General features: G+C 40.1%; 1 protein-coding gene across 2 annotated transcripts in view; it reads left to right on the forward strand.

Moving 5' to 3' along the window:
• Nucleotides 1-24303, forward strand: part of plxdc2b (plexin domain containing 2b) — a 120553-nt gene that overhangs the window by 64266 nt on the left and 31984 nt on the right. For both annotated transcript variants that reach the window (XM_074693804.1, XM_074693803.1), the window contains exons 4-7: nucleotides 4202-4271; nucleotides 16311-16433; nucleotides 20083-20201; nucleotides 21790-21889. In XM_074693804.1, coding sequence (XP_074549905.1) covers nucleotides 4202-4271; nucleotides 16311-16433; nucleotides 20083-20201; nucleotides 21790-21889 — 412 coding nt within the window. The remainder of the gene's footprint in view (nucleotides 1-4201; nucleotides 4272-16310; nucleotides 16434-20082; nucleotides 20202-21789; nucleotides 21890-24303) is intronic.

Below are 24303 nucleotides of genomic sequence, written 5' to 3' on the forward strand. Positions count from 1 at the left end.
CCATTGTCAAATGAATTTGCAATGATGATCGTTCTGTTCTGAAACTTTTGGGGGTCTTTGCTGATGCTCTCCCTGCCTGGGCTTTTCACACTGCAAAAACTGACATCAAAGCAAGTGTTTATGTTTTGTTTTTTTTTTTTTTCTAAGAAATAACTTTTTGTTAGATGTAATATGAGCCACATTCACCTGACATGTCCAAAAAATGTTCTTTTTTAAGGCCTGAACCACACGTATATGGATATATTCCTAAACGCACATTTTTCTCTCCAATTGGGCCTCTCAACCACACAAACACGGTGATTTCACCCACATAAACAGAGATTTTTAAAAACGGATAAAAAAGTAAAGAAATGAAAAAATATCCAGTGGAGCGGATTCGTGTAGCGGTGTTAAACGGAGCTGGTGTTGACGCAATGACGTCAATCGCCTAGCAACAAGTCACTGTGTTTGACTGCGCATGCTCATAACGTTCTTCTTCTATGGTTTTCACATTTTGCTAACCTGCCACTTATCGGCCAGGCATGGCATTGCAGGCTTCAGAGGCGATCGTTTTCAGTTTGGCCTCTTCGTATGAAAAGGGATATTTCTGTGGTGTGGACAGAGATTTTTTTTTAAACGAGGATAAAGATATCCGATCAAAAAAATATCCATATACATATGGTTCAGGCCTAAGACAATAGACAAAAATGATGCCTGTTCTGCTTGAAAAGAGTCCAAAAAAATCTGCCACGGGGGTACAAAAAATGCTTGTGTAAATTTTCTTTCTTTCTTTTTTTTTTGGTGGAAAAACATTTTTATTTTTGATAAAGTGAAATGCAAGACACCAGAAATGTCCATCCTGGTACCATATCAGTGATGAGATGACTTGTACATCTCACCCCTTGATTCTTGGTTCAAGAACTTGAAGAGAAAAATTGTCTTATGTGGCTCCTATTAAGTCGAATAACACAATCTTTACTAGAATGAAGACATAAACACTTTCTTTGATTTCAAAGCCAAGGCAGGGAGAGAATCAGCAAAGTGTCCCTGAGGTACAGAACAGAGTGAGCACTAGTCAAAATACATATAACAGTGATAAAATCAGACACAGCATAAAAGGAGGAGCTGAGGTGGAGTCCGGTTGCGAAACAGTTTGCATCAAGTGTTTTCAAATTAGCTACATAGATGTAATTAGCTGAGCTGTCAGCTGACAGTAGCTGGTATGAAGAGCACCTGAAAGTCTGTGGACCGAGCTCAGTTTGTTGCCAGCCTGCTCACTTTATGTATTGGCACCATATACATTGAACCTGGTTAATCAATTAATATTCATCAGAGCACTTCAGAGCAAACTTTATGATTCTCTCGTGCCACATTTACTGCTGAAATACTCGCTTTCTGTGAACCGACCAGGCTCAGCTGCGCATAAGACACCAGCAATGACATAATGTGGCAGGCTTCTAATAAAGCACAGTATATTTGTTTTCTTTAACATTAAAACTAAAGCTGGAAAGATTTCCTATAAGTACTCCAACAGTTTAAGAGCTCCTCTGCAGTGAAGTTTAAAGCCCCCCTCCTCCCCGCTCCGCTGTTAAAGCAGGTGACCCGTGTGAGGAGCATACTGATGAAGCCGCGCAGAACACCGTCAACTGACTGGAGAGACAGAGCGTCATGGCAGCAGGGCAGCAGCAGACTGTGGAGGAAAGGAGAAAGCATCCAGAGTGAACAATAGCTGGTGCAGAGATAGAAAAGAGCTCCACATTGTGTATTCTGGTCCTCCACCTTCAGACGTGAAATGATGGATTGAACCACACAATCTCAGATGGGCCATTCTTTTTATCCACAGAGCGGCTGATCTATTAGGAGAGGGTTTTCTTTCAAATGTTAAAGAGGGAGGTCTCTTTCCTGGAAAAAATAACACACTAATTTGTTATTTTATATCCAGAAAATTTGAAGCTGGTATAGAAATTCTACGTTAACTTTTTTAGAGACTAAAGAGCAGGAGGTGGAAACCATCTGTGCTGAAATTCATCCACCCTGTCAGCAGACTTTCACAAACAGACTCTGCTACGATGGCAGTTACAATGCCTGAGAAACTGCATTAAACTCTGAGCTCAACTGGAGGACAGCCTCCCTCCTGGCTGCTGCCCACCAAAGCTTTGGCCCCCGACACTGAGAGGAATCGGCCAACAAGGTCGTAAAAACAAAACACAGCCGCAGAGTTCAACTTCATCACAGGAGTGTAGAAAAGTTAAGCTCTGGATCTGCTGTGAAGTCAGAGAGATTCAGCGTGGTAGGCCTCAGGATTACTCCCCTTTGTATCATCGGGGATCATGTGTAATCGCTGTGTGTTTACAATGGACGGTCAGGCTCTGTAACACTTTTTGGCTGCTGTGTGATGGAACAGAAGCATACTCAGTTCAGGAATGACATAGTAAATGCATAAACCATCTTCTGTGGTGAGCAGTCTGTTCATATTTGGTTCCAGAGTAATTTCATAATGTTATAGTTTGTTAAAGAGATTTTGAGATCGTGATAATTCCTGTCAACATCTTTATAAATACTTAGAAAACCCTTTTTTTGCCAGGAAAAAAACTGAGACATGGTGGAAAGGGAAAGTTATGAAAACATTATTTTTATTACCAGAGACATACAAAGGAGCTTAAAGAGGGGGTACTAAGCTTTTTCAAGCAGGGATACAAATTAACAATGGTGGATGTTTACATAAAATGTTGACAGTTTTTTTAAACTGCTGTATGTTTATTTGTTGTAGAAATCCCTAGATCTGTTTCTAAACATTTAAAATGGTCCATTCCATAAATAGAGAGAAATTTTCATGTGAGATTTATGACACTTAAAATGATGATGTCATTACTCAAGGATCTCCAAACTGGTTCATGACAGGTTCAAGAAGAAGTCAAAATCAAATCCTCAAATCACCAAGGTCAAACCATAGCTCTACCCTGCCTCCAGAGAGACAGCAGCTAAAAGAGTTGTTACAGACAGAGGATCACACAAGGGTTTTCTATAGAACCAGTGTGAAAAAGTAGATGTTCTTTTTTGTGCTGTACATCATGTTACCAAGGGGGAAACTGTAAAACAAAAAAAAACAAAAACAAACAAACAACAATATACCCCTCTTTAATGTTAAGTTGGTGTAAAATCTCCAAAGAAACTCAAATAAAGTTACAAAAATAGTTAAAATAAGCTCAAAAAAAATCCTTCACCGTTTGAGGAAGAGTGCTTGTAGAATTTAAAACATAGACTGTATAATCAATGGACATAGTCTCCCTGACGTCTCCTGTCTGTTTCTGAAACGAAAAATGAAGCATATCAGCTATCGTGGCCATATTGGAAGTGGCAGAGGGTTTGAGTACAGCTATGTCATGTGACCTGCGTGGCGCCTCAGATTGGGCGAGCTTGCGATCTTAAAACCCTCTTAACTGCTGAGTTAGAAAAAATTCAACCCTTTACAGTGTGTGCTGATAGTAAAGTTAGCGACTCAGATGGGAGACGTTTTTTGAACCAGGCTGTAAATAGGTTAATTTCTGCTTTAAAAACAGCTATTTTTGGCTTGGTGTATATGTGACTTCCTGTACTTCTGGAGCCAGCCTCAAGCGAACACTCAAGAAACAGCAGATTTTAGCACTTCTGCATTGTCTCATATTCTTAGACCGGAGGTTGCCGCTTGATTTAAAGTCATGCTAGCATCTCTGCTGGGGCTAACTGCTAATACCAGCTGGCTAAAACACTGAAAATGACAATCATATCCTGTAAACGTGAAGCAGATGATTACTAGAGTCAGCATTTTGGTGGACTTGAGTCTGATCTTTGCATTTTGATAGCTACTGCTCTACCTAAAATTTCTCTCTAAGCTTAAACAAAAAAAAATGTTTTGAGATTTATAGATACATTATCTGTATGTAAATGCTGCCTTATCAGCCATGAACTTATTGAAGGTGCTATGACTCTGTGACCTTTAATTTTGAAATTTGCATTCCCTCTTCAGATCTGTATTTCATCTCCTGCTCAGAAATGATAAGCGATAGCTCCTCAATGTAGAGTTGAAAAAGCACCTCGGGGCTTGTCTGTATTTTCTTTTCAGATTGTTCTTTTGATCCAAATCCTCTTTTTGTTTTTTTGAAATGGGAACAGTCTTCTCTCTGATCCTCCTCTTACCTCTATCTCTCTGACCGGGGTCGTCTGTCTGTTTTTCCCCTCACAGAGAGTTAATCTGTCCTTCGACTTCCCTTTTTATGGACATTTCCTGCGTGAAATCACTGTGGCGACTGGTGGTAAGTGAACACTGTTTTCTCAATAGTAGTTATTACTGTTATTATTGGACACACTGAATGTGCTTGGCATATTACACTGTACACAGACAGATTTTATTACTGCTGGCTTAGGGAGAGAATGTGGTCAAATTAATAAAATGAGTCTGGAGAACAGAAGCCTTCATGAAACAGAGAAGAGAGAGTGTGTGCCCATGTGTTGCTGGTACTTTATGTACCTGTGTGTTTGCAGCAAGCAGTCAAAATTAGAAGCTTCTCCATAACACTTTTTTTGAATGTAACCTTTTTAAAGTGGCCGTGAAGCCAGAAAAGATAGTAATAAGAGTGCTTGAGTCCAACGCCTAGGGTGATAAACTGATCAGACAAACACAGGACTATCATTAATAAGATCTGGTTGGATTTCTGTTTGAATAAAAAGCAAAAGTTCACTCTTTAGCATCTTTAAAGAGGGGTAATGAGATCCCTCATTTTTAGAACATTGCTATAAAAAAGCTTAGTGTTCATACTGAATGTGCAAATTTTCAAACTGCTACATATTCTTTTGTTGTAGAAATCCCTGAATCTCTCTGAAAACATTTTAAAGCAGCTTATTCAAAAACTAGAATGAGATCTTCATAAGACTTGTTGAAATGATGATGTCAACTGATGAATTTCTCATTGAATGGTGGGCCTCTAACATGAAGGTCTGCCAAAAAATAGACTGCCAACGTGCCTCCAGAGAGCTGGCCAATCAGAGGGAAGGGTGTTTTTGAGTGGAGAGCCTTAAAGTGACATTGGCTAAAATGAAAGGTTCAAACAAATGGTCTTTTCTAAAAACAGCATGTGATGTCAACAAGATCTTCATGAGACTTACTGGAATAATGGTTCTCTATAGGATCATGAGGGATAGGCCTCAAACCCCAAGTTCTGCTCATAACTGCTCCTAAAAAGGTGTCTAGAAGGCTGGCCAGTTAAAGGAAAGAGGGTTTGTGGACAGCAGCTAAGACGAAGGGTTTCAGACAAAGGCTGAAGGGTGAGGAAAATAGGGATGACTGGTTTTTTTTAGCTTTAAATCATATAAAGCTACTACAGAGGTACCAGCAGGACAGAACAAAGCTTTAAAAAAAGCTAATGAGGAGAATCTGTTTTAATTGCACTCCCTTGCCTGGAGTCTCCAGACACTGTCATAAGTCACTTTTAGTGAGGTGTGTGTTTGTTTTGGAATTAAATGAAGATCAGATCAAAACAAATTTTCTTTGTTCAAGATGACTTTTTACTAGATACAACGCACTGAGGTAAGGTATTTATCAGTACAGTTACGTAGCGCTACAGTTTGAAACGTGACATCAAGCAGACATTGTAGCAGCTGGCTCTATGTAGCGACATTGGTGCCCAGTGCTCCGACATATCTGTAGGCTAACGTGACAACAAGTAAACACTGTCAGTTTGTAAGTAGTTTAGTAGCTGTGTATGTTTAGCACAGCTGGCAGTCTGGTGCTCTAAGACGTGTCCATAATGTGTAACGTTAGTAAATCCTGGTTAGCTATGTCCTGCCAGTCATATACCAAGCAGAGCTAATTAGCTTTTAGCTAGGGCTGTATCACTCTCCTATTTAGCTTCCTTCTGTCCTTCTGTCCTTTTTCTGTCTGACAGTTAGCAGAGAAAAACACAGATCTCTGTGTTTTGTCTCCTCTCACTACTAAACTTCGTCAGCCGGTGTGGTGTTGTCATAGAGACCTAGTAAATCAGTCTGGTCCTGGTCGACCTGAACTGGAAGCTTATAAAAAGCAATTTAAAATAACCTGTAACCAGCAATATTGCCTCTGATAATCCAGTTTTAAAGTGTTGGTTATGATCAGGCATATGTCTAGAAGGGAGACTTTTACAAGATAACTTTCAAACTCCTCACAGCCCCTTCAACATGCTCTCATACTCTCTGTCACTCCCCATTGACTTCTGTGGTAATGTCCTCGTCACGTGTTGCTGAGTGGACACCTGCCTTAAGAGTAGTGAAAACGTTCATAAGATGAATTTCAGTTAAGGTGGTGACAGTGTCTTCTTTCACCTAAGACACATCCGTGCTTATGTAACATTGATGCTGTTGCGCTGATAAATGGAAAGATAAGAATCAATGGAAAAACCCCAGTAACAGGAAACAAAAGTATGTGAAGTGATCTCTTAGGCAACATGATCTCTGAAGACGGTATTTCAACTAGTCTTACACCCTTTTAATTGAGAGACCACCACCTCTACCACTGAGCCACAGTCTGACCGCGTTACGTTTACGTAGTTTGATGTCAGGCCCACAGACCACACTGACAAATTAGAGAAGTTTGCAGTGAACATAAGAAGGTGTCTGAAAGGCTGCATCTAACCTCACCCTTTTACCCAGAACAAGACACAAACAATGAGTCATTTTTTTGCTTCTGGGAAATTACACCAGGAGATTTAGGCTTGAACAGTCCTGTCTCGCACTAACCACAGTGCAAAGACACACCAACAACGCTCTGGCAGCCGAGCAGGCAGCCTGATACAGCACCGTTAACAGCTCTCACCTTTGGCTGGATTGTCTATTCGAGCGGGGGATAGAAAAACAAACCACTCCCAACACTCAGCACCACCAACGCCACACCAGACTCAACTGGAAGAGAAACCAGACCGATGGGTTTGGACTGGAAACAGGAGCGTGTGAGCCGAGTGGCCTCGCACACCCTCATAGACATGGATAAGGAGGTGTGTGTATCTGTGTGTGTGTGTCTGGGGGTTGCGCACGTGACACAGCAGACGTGTTTGCCGGAGTGTGCAAAGCAATTTTCCACTTGAGTCTTGACGGTGAAACCACAACACCCCAACCAGCTATTATCACATCAAAGACTAAAGCCCTGCTCTTACCCAAATATTTCAGAGATGCTGCGTTTAGCTGCCGCTGGAATAATAAAGAAATGTGTCTCTTATCGTCATTTTCATCGCCTTCTCCTTTTCCCACTTGATCCTCGGTTACTGACACAACATTGGGTTTGCTTTCTCAGAAGGAATGGACGGCTGCAGAAAGCTGCGAGCTGAGAGCAGATAACAGAAATTTGCATTCCTCCAGGCAGGGATGGAGGGATGAGAGGGGGAAACCAAGGAAGAGGCAACTATCTTAGTCTCACAGGCCTTAAGGGGCTTTGTCTCCAAGAAGCCTTCTTCATCTCGCTGCATTTCAGGGTCTAGCAGTCACCTCGTCTTACCACCTTTCCTCCTGGTTTTGTTGCCACCAAGTCGCTGTTCCTGCTTCTAGTTCCTGCCAATGGTGAAGCATGTGTGTGAACAACTTTACATGAAGAGACTGTAAATAAAAGTAATAATATGAGATCCAACCACATCCAGCTGTGGAGCTCTATTTACTCACCAAGCTGTCACATTTTACAGCCAGAATACAAACACAAACTGAAAACAAAACATCAACAGATTTGTCACGTCATGTCATGGCAGTTATTAGACTCTGTTGTTACACAGCTGTGTTTGGTACTTTATTCGGAAAGGTCATTACACAGCAGCAGTTTATAGCTGTTATTTACTCATAGCTAACTGTGGCTGTAAAAAAACACACTCTTGTTTCCACAGACTAACTGTAATCACATCGATCTGTTAAAGGAAGACGGATGAAAGTGAAACTGCTCTGTTCGCGGAGGGAAACCAAGTAAAGGGGAAAAAATCGTGCAAGAAAAGGAAAAGTTAAAGGAGCAGTTTGTATATATTAAAGGCATGGAGCTGAACAGATGGTAGAAATAGAATATAAAAGTCACATGCTTGTTGAAATCATTTTGAATTTAATATTAAAGATTGAACCCTGGTGGACCTCGGAAATGCACATGTTGGAAAACAAAAGGGGCTTTTCAACTGCAGGAACTCTCCCCTGGGAACTAGGATCTGAACAAAACCTGAGTATCCTACATTCTCACAGGCTAGCTTCAGTGCTGCACACAACAATCTCAACTTTTCTTTGCCATCTATGATGTCGTCTTTACTGAATGGCCTTCATAGTTGCACTACACTGCCGTCTAGTGGTTTGGCCTGATTTGCACAATCTTTTTAGCACTTCAAGGGCCAATGGACATGCAGACAACAATGCAGCACTGGAACCATATAAGCTGCATTTCAACAAAAGGATCCAGGAGCTACCAGTCGTTATAAAACATTTCTCAGGACTAGATTGTTCCTGTTGCCTATTGTTTGTATGTGTTTTAAAGGCGGTGCTGAAAAAGAAGTTTGATTTTGCACAACATGACAATGACATTGAGAAAAAAAACAAACAAACAGGTAATTTCAAACTAAAACCAGACTAGGGGAGGGCAGTGAGACAACAATGAAAGAATTCAAGTGAAAATGACACCATAGGAGACAGAGAAGCTACAACCGCTTAAACACCAGGCTGCTCTGCTGGCTAAACCATGAACATGGTGGCACGTTAAAGGATGAGCCCACTGATGAATTTCAGCAGGATGAATTTGTCTTTAACAGCTTTAGATCTTTATTAAATACCAATCTGATGAGGATATTTTGACACATATATTAAACTAGGATGCATCTCCAAGGACTTCCTCAGTGTTTTACCAGCTGTTGTAAACTTGATATATACTGACATGTTCAGCTGAAGGTCTCCAGTTAACAGGGTCACTCTTTAAACTTTTATTTATTTTCATTAAACTGGGTCAATCACAGCTGTTTGTGACGGTATTTGAAATTTACTACTTAAAACAAAATTCAGTCCCTTGTTCCAAGGGTTGAAATGCACATAGTTCTGGGGGAAAGTTCCACTGGTCAAAACACAGCTTTAATTCCCTAAAGAGTAGTTCCTGGAACTAAAAGTTCTTCCGGTTTAAAATAGGGCTGGGTTTTGCTAGGGACCTCACGATTTGATTCAATTTTGATTCTTTAAGCTGCAATTCAATTTGATATCAATTCGATTTGATGCTGTTTTGAAAGCTTTCGATTATCGATTTTCATGCCCCATGTAAACATATGTGGTATGTCACCTCACGTTTTGGAGCAATAAAACTACCCAAACGTCAGACTTTAAAGCTGAAGGATCTGGCCTTATTCTGCCATGTTTTTGTTGTTTGGTCTCTCGTTGCCCTTGTCCATACAATACGAATAGCATGCACAGTCCCCATGACTTGCCAGGAGATTAATCGATTCAGAAGATTTGCTGAATCAACATTGAATTGGGCGGGAAAATATTTCGATGCATCGATTCATCAATATTTTTACCCACCCCTAGTTGAAAAGCACCTTCATTGCCCTGACCAGTTTAATCTGTTCTGCACCTAAAACCATCCTGTCACATTGTTTCTCATGCAGCTGGAAGTTTTAGTGACCTATAAAGAGTTATTTGTTCAAACACATAAATAGTGCCAATTTTAAGTGTCCAAAGATGTTGAAAAGACTTTGTGCCAGATGACTTTTTGTCCTGAGAGGGGCATGTTGGGTTGGTTATAGCCTGACTCAGCACCAATAAAAGAAATAAAGTAAAACCAGACAGACCTTTAATTTTGATTAGATACTGGGTCATGGCTGTGAGATTCACTCCTAGCTCTGAACAGCTGTGATGACCAGAAAACATCTCTTAAAATAAACACAGCTCTGTGATACAGGAAAGAGGGGTTGTCTAAACACGATGTCTAATAAAGGAAAGCTTTCGTCCACAAAGGAAGTTAATGCTGCTAAATCCTTTTTCCATGAACACTGTTTGGACTTTTAAACAACAGGATGTATAAACACAACTTTACAAGAATTATTCCACTTCATTCCTCTCCACACAGACCTCCTCCTCTAGCTCTCCCGTACTGTAAATGAAGATCTGAATTAATCACCGCTCAGCACAGCAGGGCTTCATGTGTGTCCAGAGACCGTCCTGTGTTTGTGCATTTTGTCATGGATGATGGACGTTCTAAGCTTTCTTCAGAGTAAAAGTGAAAGGCAAACGTGATGACAAAGGTGGAGAATGATGAAGAATAAGACAGGACATGCTGAGATGAGATGGAATGTATTGTTGATGATTTAGAGGAGGTCATTCGTGTCGCTGTACAATCAGATTAACTCTGGCACTGTGTGTGTGTTTACCTCAATTCAGGCAGGTAGACCAAACAAGGTGCCTGTTTATTTTCTCTTTATACTGCGTGATAACAGAGGGACGCTCTTGAGGACAGAGCCAACTTTAAGACCTCCAAAAGATATTTAAAAGTGTTCGCATTAAAAGTTTCTCAACATCTGACATTGGCAGTGTTTGAACAGCTTGTGACCGACAATGACCAGATTTTCTTTTTTGAATAAAATAATCAGAGACTCATGTCTCTACCTAAAGCTATATTTTATACAGAATGGCTAAGTCTGGAAACTGTTATAAAAAGGTCACACAATCTGCTTACCAGAGCAAGATGGACACTTACAAACAAGGTTTTTAGTTTCTAGATCCATACTCAGAACCATGGACTGTGCAGCCAGAGATACAGCAAAGTAACAAATCCATTAAATTATCCATAATCACTGATAAAGTGTCTGGTAAATGTTAAGATTTGGATTTGAGACTTTGAAAAGACCCAAGACTTATGCTAAGTTAAACTAGCTGACTGCTGCTGGTTGTAGGTTCATATACACAGAGAATGGGATTTAGGCCACTTATTTTTCTTATTACTAACATTACTATTATATTTATTTTATTGGGGATTTTTTAAAATAATTTTATATGTTTTAATTTATTTATTTATTCTTTTTTAATTTAATGGTACTTGTAAAATTTTTCTTCCTATTTTTCCTCCTACAATTAAAATCTAAATTCATTTTAGAATCCAAATTCTTACTTTTTAAATTTATTTTCTTTAGATTTCTGACTTCAATCTCAGAAACCCAGCATTTTCATTTAAATTCTGTATTTAAGTTTATAGAGTTTTGATTCCCACATCAACATTCAGGTTTTTTTTTCTTTAAAATGTGAGAATAATTTTAGATTGATTTTTTTTTCACTGATTATGAATTTAATCTAAAAGACCTGATTATGATCATTTTGACCAGATTAAAAAATAATTAATTAGGTTACAATTGTGACTTTTTACTTAGAACTTACGTCAAACCTCAGAAGTCTATAAACAGTTCTAACTCTTTTTCTCAAAAGATTGCGATAAATTCAGACTTTGATTTTTGATCACAGGATAACAAATTTTTTCTTTTGCTTTTTTTTTCTTTCTGTCTCTGAGATTACAGTCGGAGTTTTTACATATAGTTATGGCTATAACCTGAGGATTCTTCAATCAAAGTCTGAATTAATTTTGACTTAGTGGACCTCGGGCCAAAATATCAGAATTCTGTTTTATTAAAAAAGATATATAAAAATAAATAAATAAAAACATACAAAAAAACAGAATTCTAATCTCAGAAATTTGTCCTTTTTTAATCTCTGAATTCTTTCATAAAAATCCAGAAAGCTGTCTATTAGTTATCACAGCCAGTGTTATGAAATATCCCTTTAACAAGGTTTATGTTGTGTTGTCTAGTGGTGATGTCATCAAGCAGCGCCTATGACTTTTACTTCTATTTTACTTCATGACGAAACGCACACTGCGCCAGTCGGATATACTTTTTTGCTTTCTTGTGCTTCCAAAAATAAAGGTGGCAGCTAGTTGTGGCAACCATTTCTTTATGTATGAGAGAGCAATAGCAGTACAAGCAGGTTTGGTAAGGTTAGAGTGTTTGATAAAGTTGGGTAAAGATGGGCAGGGCAGTTTATGAAATCCCAGTATCATGTAGACCTGAGTTTTTTCTTGCTGTTTTCCTCTTATCTCCACTGCTTCAATCAAGCTGCATGGCCCCAAAACCATTACACAGTCAATTTTTCATTGAAAAAGAAAAAAAGGAAATCTCTGCAAAAAAAAAAAACTGTTGGCCTAACCTCAAACCCAAATATCCCTAATCCTCTTCAGGAAATATGAGATAATGTGATTCAGATCCCTGCCAAATTCAACAACATTGTTTTTTTTAATTAAATAATAAATGGAGTTAACGTAAGTTCATGAAGGACACGGAAGTCATACGCCCAGCTGTGATCAGCTGACAGACTGATGTTCTAACCTACCCCTCTCAACCAATCACAGCGTGCGTCTAACAACAAGGCGGTGTATTTAAATCACGTCTTCATTCTCAGTTATTCCTGCTACCTCATTGTTGCTCAGCTGCTGCTGTCACAATCATCCCACCTCCACCCCAGCCTCCTCCTATTTAGCCTCATGTATGTATCTTATTGATCTGTATGCATTCATTTGTTCTGTATGTATACGGGGGGTTTGCTAGGCACTCCCTGGAAAGCTCGAGCAAGCTGCTCGGCTAACCCAGGGAGTACTCTGAAAAGCAGAGCTTTAACGCCAATTCTAACTGTATCCATTTGGCAATAAATGGTTAATCTATGACGAGAGTGTTCCTGACTGAATTACTCAAATTGTTATTTTTGAAAGTGAATTGATGTTTGAATGTAAAAATTAAATGCTCTAGTCCCTGTAATTGCTAAATTTATCTATTTTATACACAAAGTGTTGTTTTGATTATAAAGAGGCAATTACAAAACTAACAGTTTCATAGATTCATCCGTTAAATGGTGATTTATTATGGATGTTTTTTCAGTTGTATTCTGCTCTGAAAAGCTCTGACGTGTAATTTTAAAATAAATAGACATGATATTTGTGTCTGTGTGTTGACAGAGACTCTGCTTTAGAAAGGGGGCATTCAGAGTTGGTTGTGTAGCTTTAACCTGAAACGTAATAATTCCTCTGGAGCAGCCGGTGAATTTCCCACACAGTTAGAGTTATTTCAACACTCTGGTCGTTAAACTACCCTCCCCTTCTTGGCAGCTTCTCATACTGAGCCATAAAGGACTTGATCTTTTACCTGATTCACTCCAGGTGAAGTTCTGTACAGTCGAGACTTCACACGCCTGTATTAAGTCTCATCCTCCCTCCCACCCTCCTCTTCCTCCCTGCTTCTCCTGCCGTGTGTCTGCTGACAGAGCTTCATATAGAGGTAATTCTCAGCTGGGAGGTCTTTGGGGAAAGATTGATTCCCCCTATGATACTCCCTGCTTCTGGTTTCTAAAGTGATAGATGTGTTTTTATAGCCCGCCTACCGAATGAGAAGACATATGGTGTCACGAAATGAGGGTTTATGGGCCCAGCTTCAATGAGACTTTTCCTTAAAATCCGTTTCCTTTCAAAGCCGTGTGATTTCTTTTCTCTTTATGCCTCAGGCGGCTCCTTTCTAACTGTATTACTGTCAGACATCTGCGAAAGCACAAAGAGATCCCTTCATACGACCAGAGGATGAATGATTTTGTTGTGATATTAATTTGGGCCATAACTGGATTTAATATAAACAAATCTGTTTCATCTATATATTGGTAAGACAAATTCACCTTTTTTTCTGAGAGTTAAAGGAGAGGATTGATATTCTTTTGTCTATATGGAGAGTATGAAGTTACAGTGAGCGGTTGAGAGGCAAAATATGAGGTTCACCACATCTTGAGCATCTATTATAGATCACATTTTAAAGTTTGTGTTTGGATTCTTTTTGAATAACACTAAACTCTTGAGATTGAAAACACATTTGCCCTAAATATAGCTTAAAGAGGGGGTATTGTGCTTTTTATTTTAGTAAAAATACTGTCCCTTTGGTACCCCATAGTAGCTTAACATGATTTACGGCTCAATGAAATCCCTATTTTTCCCACACTCTTTTTTGGAAAACCCTTATTCCAATTTCTTTCTTTGAGCTTCTGTCTCTTTAAGGCCCCCTGCTCCACAAACCCCCTTCCCTCTGATTTGATTCGCCAGCCCTCTGGAGGCCTGTCAGGGGGGAACTTATGGACAGATCTTGAGGCCCACCAATTCAACACTTCATGAAATAGATAGGACAATCCTATGTGATGACCATATCACTTCAGCAAGTCTTGTGAAGATATCATGCTGCTTTTAGATTGGATGTTTTTGAGAAGTTTAAAGGGGACATATCATACTGATCCCTGATTTAATACTTACATATAATATAATAATTTGAAAACAAGACCTTTCACCCCCTGAATTTTCAAAAAATGAGATATTGTATTTTTTCTGATATCCTAGAACGAGATTTGATGCCTCTGAAAATAGGTCATTGCCATTTGGCTTTGAAATTTCGACCTTCGTGACAACACGAGGATCCTTTCTTTTTATTGGAGTAATCTGATAAAGCAGCTCATCCACTGTGATGTCAGTTAGTCACACAACCGCCACCGAGGGATACACCCACCAAGACTGACTGAGTGCTGGATGCAGGGACTCTGCTCTGCTGAGCAGCTCGGCTTTACATGGTGAATTAGCAGTTAAAACACTGTAGTTTTAGCAGACGTCGTAATACTTGTGAGACTGTGATATTTGCATGCTTGTTCTGACATGCACTGTGAACCTGGACCACAATAATGCTGCAGTAATAACATAGTGACAAACTGACGGTAGAGGCGATCTTTAGACTACATTTTCAGCATGATGGATAAAACAGACAGAGAAAAGTGAAGGAGCAGGATGGAGCCCTGTTGTAGAAATAGTTTATTGGTGAAGTCTGCCTATATTTCCACGTATAAACTCTACATGTTACAGTACCGGTTTGACTCACCACACTGAAGCGTCCTGAGATGATCTGTGTCGAGGTGGATTTTCTTCCTCCTGAGCTGCAGAACCGTCCGGGTCTGACTCGGGGTCCAATACAAAAGGACGTATCCTACACTCTGCCATTTTATTAATGCTATCAATGCCTTACAGTGAAGTTTTGGCAAACAGCAAACTCGCTCAGTCTGCTCCATTCAATGTGGCGATTTTGTAAGTACTGCCATGCTGCAAAAACCGCCCCCTGGCTCTACCCCCTCCGCCCCTCTGATAGAACTGACCAATCAGAGCACAAAGGGCTGTGACGTTGCGAGGTTACTGGAGGTCATTCTCCAAACGGAGCGTTTCAACGAAATCTTCAGAATTGCCTAAACTGAGGATATTGAGAACGCTATTGTGGGGCAATGAAGGAACTAAATGACTTGTACTGAGGGCAGAAATGCTTTACAGGCATCCTAGTCTGGCATAGTGAAAAGGAGAAACAAGCATGATGTGTCCCTTTAAAGACAGATTCAGGGATTTCTACAACAAATTTAATGTATTGGTTTCAAAATCTACGCACATTTAGTCCGAACATTCAACGTTGTTACTTTATATCCATGTTTGAAATACTGTAAAACATAATGTACCCCCTCTTTACGTTAGCATCTGACTCTGCTAAAGTTTGTCATCATCTGGGAAATCAACACTGTTTGATTCCATTGTCATCACTGCTTTATTTCTTATGCAAAGACTGTTCCCCCGTGATGTATCGCGGGCGTTTCCCTCCTTTTCTGGAGTCCATTAATAACCACATTTACAGCCTGCTAAATGATGCTGCTCTGCTTTGCATTGACAGAGCGCGGCCCTCTCTGTGGAGGCATCTACTTGTGCCTCGTTGAAGGAAGGAATAAATCGAGAAAGTTAACATAATCCCTTCTTGGTGTCTTCGTTAGCGAGTGTGATTGATGATGTGGAGTAAAAACACACACAGGAGGATGGAAGGAGTGCTGGTAACAACATAAAGGAGGATTTATAACTCCTCATTTTGCAGATCTACCTGTGAGTCGTCTGAATTTGCCCATCTGTTGTTGATAACAGATAATAGCACTAATCAATTGCGCCTGCACGCTGAAGTAGCCTGCAGTGTAAGACCAGAGAGAGGGGAAGCAATGCTTGTGTGTAAATGAGGAGCTTTTAGGTTTAGACTGGAGGAATGACTCGTTGTCCTCCTGAGAAATCCTTTATCTGATAACAGCTTTACGGAGGGAGGCAAAGGAAATAGAGGAGGGAGAGATTGATGTTTGTTGATTCTGATTCAGGAAAGGATAAAGACTGATCAAAGCAGGGACACCACAGATGATACATCGAACAGTGAAGCAGCATCTGTACAAATGGTAATCTCTATGTTTTCTTTCTTCAGGGTTCATCTACACAGGTGACGTCGTCCACCGGATGCTAACGGCTACACAATACATCGCCCCTCTGATGGCGAACTTTGACCCCAGTGTCTCCAGGAACTCAACTGTCATCTACTTCGACAATGGTAACATCGCTTTACCTCCAATATCATGTTTCTGTGTTTCACTTTAAACTCTTACTGCAAACTGTCAGGAACTGGCATCCTCTGCTATGTGAGAGCACTAATAGTTAAATCTAAAAATCAACAAAAACAATCGAAAAAGCCAAAAAACTGTTACTTAGCTGCTCTGTAGAAAACTGTGTGCACATATTGCTGTGTTTCCTAAATTTGGGACAGTTTACACGACGCAAGTTAGTGTTTTAAGTATTATGGTGAAACGCAAAAGTGTTGTTGCGTTTCGGCCTAACGTTTAGCATTTATTAGATTTCAGGTTTCAGTTTAATCCTCCGTTTTATTGATTTCATGATGGCTGTGTTCAGTATTTTGTGCTGTAAACTCACAACAAACACTTTATTGCCAGATTTATGACCCATTTCTGAACGATCCTCTATGCCTGTCCTCAGCTCGTCTTTTCTCCCCCATTAAACTCCGTTGTGTTTGTGAAGTTTCATGGAGAGAAGTCTGAGCCGCCGTAGCGTCCAATCAGAGAGTGATATTCTATATGGGGCCGTGTCGGTCAGTGAAAAGACTTCCGCAAAGCCAGCTCCTGTGTTTCCTTGATCATAGCTCCTCCGATCAGTCTCCTCCATCCTCTCTCCTTGGGACAGTCTTCAGAATGGCGGCTAAAAAAGTACTTCCAGTGCCTCAGAGGAGATAGGACGGAGGCACAAAATTAACGCATTGAGACGCACCCCAGACAATCTGCCCACCTCTACTTCCCTGGAGATCTACCAAAAGTGGCTTCTGGACAACGCAGTTATAGTACCAACTACAGGCCTGGCATGCTTACTACAGCGTTTTCAGTTCTTCGGCATTTCTATGTAGACGCAGATTTTTTTCACTGCATTTTAGCATTTTCAGATGAAACGTTGTGTAAACAGGCCTTAATCTGTGGCAATTGGTGCGGCTGTGACCCCGGCTTAGTCACCTCTGGGGTCTTGTAGCAACAAAAAAATATTGAAAACAGAACAAACATTTTTTTTTCAGTTTGATATGCATCCCAACCTGTATTTTGGTTTATATCTTTACAATAATCAAAGAATTATGCAGTACAGACCACCACAATCATCCTATCAGGAACAAACAGGCACTCAAGCTTGCATACAAATAATTTTTTTAGTAAGCACCTTCATAATTCATGGCCTTCATGTTAGTCAGTGCCGTCTAACACTGTGCAGTGCAGTAACTGACCAACACCCTGACCTTCTGCAGTGGAGCTCATCAGACTAGAACAAAAGTGGCAGCTGATCGATCTCTCAGCCGGCCTGATCCTGGGAACGCTGTCCATCAGTCAGTGTCTCACCAGTACAGCAGGAGGAGTGTACTGCGGGTCATGTTGTTGGGGAGTAAGAAATCCTTTATGTCAGACTGTGAGCGGTTTATGGACACAAATTGGCTGAAGTGTTGGTGTGGCACTTGTTTTTATAGATGGAAAAGAAATCCCAAACAATTTCTTGTAATCTACCTCTTTAAGGAGCAGTCACATCTATCATCTGATCTGTTTGTAATTGTGTTAATTGGTACGAATCAATCCATCTTTACATCTTTGACCAATTAAGTCATTTTTTCTTTAAAAAATATCATTGAACATATCCTAAACTGCAAAAACTGAAATCCAAGCAAGTGATTATGCCTTGATTTTAGTAAAAATGTCCTATTTAACAGACAAGCCTCTGGTGCACAGTGGTCACTGCTGCTCCACTCCTTTGAGATTTATTTAGTGGTCACTCATTGTAACTTCAAGTGAATTTTCTCTGGCGCCAAGATGGCGGCTAGATAGCCACACTTGTGGACCCCTGTTAAATTACGATTAGCCATATGTCCTTTGAAGTGGATGCCTTTCAACACTAAGTATGTTTCCAACACAAAGGTAATATGTGTAAAAGTATGTAAAAAAATTGCAAAGCATAAAAAGAGGAAATTATTAATGGAATTAACCCAAAAACACAACTTAATTCTATTTTACACTAATCTCCTATGTTTCATGTTGATGCTCAGGTGCATGTAGTCTACAGGAGTCAACATGTCCTTAACTTTAAAAAAGAATTCAAAAATTAAATTTCAAAACATTTAAAAAATAAAAAGATTAAAAAAGTTCATACATAGGAAAAATGAAATAAGTTAAGGAGAAATTCTTAACACAGGCTTTCATATCTTGTGCATTAGAAGATGAGCCACATTCCTCCAACAAGTTACGATTTTTTTTATTATTTAAGATGTTCAAAGGTAAAAATTATACTTTAATTTCTTGTTAAGAGTTAAAAAATCAACTTGTCTAATTAATATCTTAATACAAGTCAGTTCTTTTCTAACTTCACATGCAATCCAGCGTTATTTCTGTCTCTTAGCATCTTCAGATAAAACACTTGTCCGCCAAATGAGGCTCATAAGACATTTTTAGTGAAAATAAAACGTAAACACTTGCTCAGGTTTTAGTTTTTGCAGTGAAGAACCATCCAAGATGAACTGCTTTAGAAACACCCTGGAGGCATCTTAAAATGCACCTCACCCTGGGATGGGGACAGAATATTTACGGGAGCAATTTGATATCACTGAATGTTACTTGGAAGAACAACTCAGAGTCTTTAGAGAAACACAGAGGAGTTTAAAAAAAAGTATGAAATGGCCCAAAGACTTAATAAAGTGAAACATGTTGAGAAAATTTTCCAAACCACATTGAAACTCTGGAGTTGGCTGGCATAGTACAGTAGATTTGATTTGCTTTTGTTGAGTTTATACAGCATGTAAAGCTTGTAAGAGGAATTAGAAACAAGGCCAGTGTGTACTCCCTCCACGTCTCCTCAGCCTCTCTGTATTTTTAGACAGAAAGTCCCAGATAACTCCAGCCTCCCCTCCTGAACTCAATGCATTTTAAGCAGACTTATATCAGGCTTTACTCGTCTGACTGAGTAAGCACGCTGTGTCATGAGGTAGCTGCAAATTAGCGCTCTGCTCCTCCTTCTGATGATCACGGCTTTCTGCTTCACTTTGTGTTCTTTAATTGATGACGATCCTCAAAAACAGGCCAAAAAGTACTGAAGAGTTTAATTTTCCCCCTTAAATTTTTTATGGTCTGGTCACCACAGTCCAATTTGATTATGCATGATTTCTGTATGAAATTAGGGAGCCAGGGCAGTAATCATCTTGACCTGTGTAACTCAGATCAAGATTGCTTCATCGTCATCATCATTTCCTCTTTCTATCACCGCACCTTGATTTGTTTTTTGTCACAAGTTTCACTTTGATACATTTTTTATTCAGACCCTTTGGTGTGTTTTCACATCAGCACACACTCCTTCATTGTCAATCACGTCACACCCACAGGGCAAACAAAGTCCCTGCCAGGAAACAGTCCCTCAAAAACAGATCCCCTCACAAACATTTCTGCTACATTGATGTCTTCTTGTTCACAGGCTTTTGCTTGGTCAGCGGTTCATTTCAGGCTACATCAGAGACAGTACAGATGATGTTTCAAAGCCGTGAAACACAAGACTGTGTTATAATCTGTCTGCAGAAAGTATAGCTGTCAGTGATGTCTCTGTTTTCTTTTAATCTACATCATTCCCTGGTTTATGAGCTGTGTGCATTTACATCGTGGTTGTGTCTGCTTTAGGTACAGCTCTGGTGGTGCAGTGGGACCACGTTCACCTGCAGGACAACTACAACCTGGGGAGCTTCACTTTTCAGGCGACGCTGCACAACACGGGCAGGATTGTTTTTGCATATAAAGAGGTCAGGACTCATCAATCTGTACGAGTCTCCCATGTATCTGTCATGCTTGTGTTTCTTGTTTTGCATTTACAATATGCACTAAAGTGTTAGAAAATCCACAATCAGGCCTTTGAATGAAAAACTTAGACCAATCCACCACACAGATTTATTTGTTTAAAGCAAGTAAATGCACAACCTTAAAGAGGGCTGAAGAAGGGGGTATTGTGATTTTTCTTTTTCCTTTTTCCCCTTTTTTTTTAAAGAAAGGAAGCAAGAAGAGGAAGCTAGAGCTCCAAATCTGTTTTCATTTATAGATATATTTTTGATGAAGCTGTGGAAAACATTGAGTGGTACTGATTCCACAGATTCACTCAGCTTAAAGAGGGGGTGTTGTGTTTCTTTCAGGCTTCATTTTGCTCCTCTGGCACCCCCAAAGTTTCTTAACATAATATACAGCTCAAAAAATCCATATCTTTCTCAAACTTCAGCCATATTTCAGCCACTGTGTGTAATACATTTTTTTAGCTACTGTCTCTTTAAGGCTCCATGCTCCACAAACCTCCTTCACTCTGATTGGCCAGCCCTCTAGAGGCCTGTTAGGGACAGAGCTATGAGTAGACCTTGGTGTTGGGGTCAGCCCCTCCATTTTTTTACGTAGCTCTTGTGAAGATCTCGTTGTTTTTTGGATAAACAGCTGGCCAATTAAATGTAAGGAGTTCGTGGAGCTGGGAGCCTTAAAGAGACAGTAGCTGAAACAAAGTGTTTCAGACGGAGGCTGAAATAAGAGTTTACTAAAACACTAGTGTGAGAAAAATATGGATTTTTTTTTTTACCTGTAAATCATCTAAAGTTGCTGGAGGGAGAGCAGGGGGGCAGTATTAAGTCTAAGAAATAAATCCCAATACCCCTCTTTAACCTCTTTTGAGCCGGGTTTTGGTCACAATACTTCAACCCCCAGGAAACATGACCGTACCTTAACAAGTATTACTCTATGTGCTCCAACGGTTTTAATTTGCTTTATTCTGCTGGAGCATGATTAAAAACCTCTTTACTAGGATCCATTAATTTCAACTTTTCAAACATTCACCCTTAAACAAATTAATTGGACTGTGAAAAGAAAAAGCTGATGAAAGATGTTATCCTACAGAGACTGCTGTAAGGGCTTAAAATTGCATTAACAACATAATGATACATGATGAGTGAAATGTTAGCGACGGCAGAACAAGGCCTCTTTCATGAGCTGTTATTTTCTTGTACTTCACATTTGAATCTTATCTCTTCAGCTTTTTTCCAAGTACTCCCTCTTTAGTCAGCTCATTCTCACATTGTTTTTGTGACAGAAAGACATCTCATTGTAAATGTCAGGTCTCTGTTTTTGTCTGTTTCGCTGATAAGTGAGTCCTCCAAAATTGTTCCTCTCTGAAATGTTTATTCTCTGCACAAAAGAGGCCATATGCTTATTAAAGCTGTATCCTGCCTCAGCTGATTCCTCTGGGACAAGGTAATAAATTGGTTGAATTGAAGTGCTGTCAGACTGGTGTGGCCTGCTTCTGTTTCCCAGACAGTCTGTCGTGCCTCTGATAATTGATTCTCCTCTCTTCTGTTCCAGATCCCCGTCGAGGTGTCACAGATCAGCTCTGTCAATCACCCGGTGAAGGTGGGCCTGTCTGATGCCTTTGTGGTGGTCCACAAGATCCAACAGATACCCAGTGAGTCTTTTAAAAACCCTTACTCATTAAAAATGTTCTGATAGAAGTTGAATTTGGCTGTTCTTGGAGCTCCCTGCCCTTCCAGGTGCTCACTCCAGGTGCCCAGGCCTGACACCTGCCTGAACTGACACTATGCTTGATATCTGAACTCATTCAAAATAATGTCTGGTGGAGAGACGGGGAAAACAACTCATTAATATCAAAATTGGAATTTTAGCTCTCAAGCGGGCACTTAAGCATGATTTTGGCAAATGCTAAAGCACCCTTGGTTCACAAACGGCGCTTTAGCTGTGTTTTGGTTACCAAAAGGTCACTTCTGCACACATTTTAGTTTCCAAGTGGGCACTGTAGTGCACATTATGGCTTCCAAGAAAGCACTGTGTTGTGTGTTTTGGCCCCTTGTAGGCACTTTTGGCCCTGAAGAGGGCACTTTAGCATGTGTTTCAGCTCCCAAGTGGGCACGAGTCACTGTTTGGACCACCAAGGGGGCACTTTAGCAGATGTTTTGGCTACCAAGAAGGCACTTTAGTGTGACATAACCTTGAAGGGCCACATTAATGGGTGTTATGGCTACCAACTGGGCACTTTGGCACGTGTTTTGGCTACCAAAAGGTCACATCAGCACACACTGTGGCACTGTAGTGCAAGTTTTGGCCCCCAAGTGGGCACTTCAGTGCATATTTCTCACAAATCTGCTTCACCCCCAGAACCCCCGCCTTCCCTCCGTTCTGTCAACACCAACCTCCTGTCCCCCCCCTGCACCAAGTACCGCACCTGGGGAGACTGCGCATTTTCCACTGCTGCCCCCACCCTCTGGAACTCCCTCCCCATGCACAACCGGATCTGCGCTGACCCCGCTAAATTCCAAACCCTCAAAACACACTTATACAGACTTGCTTTTAACTTGTAAACAATTCTTGCCCCTGTTTTTATTCTCTTTTAACGTAATTATTAATCTGCTTTTATTTACTTATTTTTGTGTGTAAAGTGTTTTTGAATTTTATGAAAAGCGTTCTCTAAAAAAAATGTATTATTATTTTATTATTATTTATGTTTTTAAACAATTGGGCCACGACAACCAGGAACACTCCCCCCCTGCACACTAGAGCCCAACCAATACCAATACTGGGGGCAAGAGAAAGCCTATATCGGATATATCAGCCTATAGCCGATATATCAGCTGATATATATAATAAATTCATTGATATACACAGGATATATACTGTATATGAACACAAATTATTATAATACCCATATGATTCAAGACAGAGACAGAACACTATTAAATTAAAACAAGGAACTTGAATTATGAAACTGTCAACACAAGAACTGTAGTGTAAACCAATAATAATAAGAACAAGCTGTAAACACAATAATAAATAAAAAAGTCAAACTTTAAACACAGGAAGTAGAAAAAAAGTCAAACCGTACACACACGATGAGTAGCTTACACAACGTTAAAACTACGTTTTATAGTCTTACATTAGATAATGGTGGACGTGTGGAATTTTTAATTTTTGGCTACATGTTGATTAATTGGTGACAGGCTATAATCTGCCCGATTAATCGGCCTGCCAATTAATCGGTCGGGCTCTACTGCACACCACTGTTTCGACTGGCTTTGTCAACACTGGAAGTTTGTCCTTGTGCTAAAATGTGCCACCGCTTTCATGGTTTACGGTGATCAAGAGAAGGGAAAGCTTGGAGGGTCGAGGTAAACCGACAGAGTGTATCTTTTCATCAGCTCTTTATTGACCCTTTAAACCGTGTCTCATAGCTTGCAGCTCAGACTTGTCTGGTTTGCTTTAGCTCCGACTGTCACCACCTCTCCCCCGACACTCTTTCTGTGGGCAGAGCTGTGGGCACAGCTCCAGATCTGCCTCTCCTGTTTGCTTTCTAGTTACTGCAATTTAGGCTCATTAAATTTAAAGCCAGGGTGAGCGGAGGGGAGGGCTTCAGACCTTTTCATCCACAGTCAACTCTTTTCAGTCTGCCACAATAATGAGAAGCCAAATGTGAATTATTCTGTTATTTAAACTCTGTTTTGATACAGGGTGTAGTTTTTTAACTTGGCTTATTGCATTCCTTTTCTTCTTGTGTCTGTTTGGCATCCTGGCGTTTTTGAATGGAGAGAAAAAAAATCGTATAAGTCTGCTTTAAACGTAAAACCAAACATGGGATGTTTGGATTGGACTGACATGTTTTCTGTGTCCTATGAAGTCTTAAAATCTCCCTCCAGAGAGCTGGAGTTGTTACTGAAAGATCTACATTTTCAACTGGTTCGTTTGCTCCACCCAGACTTCATAAACCAAGCTGTCTGTGACGCCTGTGACACGGCATGATGAAACCAGAGGTCGTCGGCTTACTGCGTGATAAAACTCAAATGGAAGCTGATTAAAATGAGAATCTAAAGT

This window comes from Halichoeres trimaculatus, unplaced genomic scaffold (genome assembly GCF_033239565.1).
Source record: "Halichoeres trimaculatus isolate MK-OKI-2021-1 unplaced genomic scaffold, fHalTri1.1 fHalTri1_scaffold_18, whole genome shotgun sequence".
Taxonomy (NCBI): Eukaryota; Metazoa; Chordata; class Actinopteri; order Labriformes; family Labridae; genus Halichoeres; species Halichoeres trimaculatus.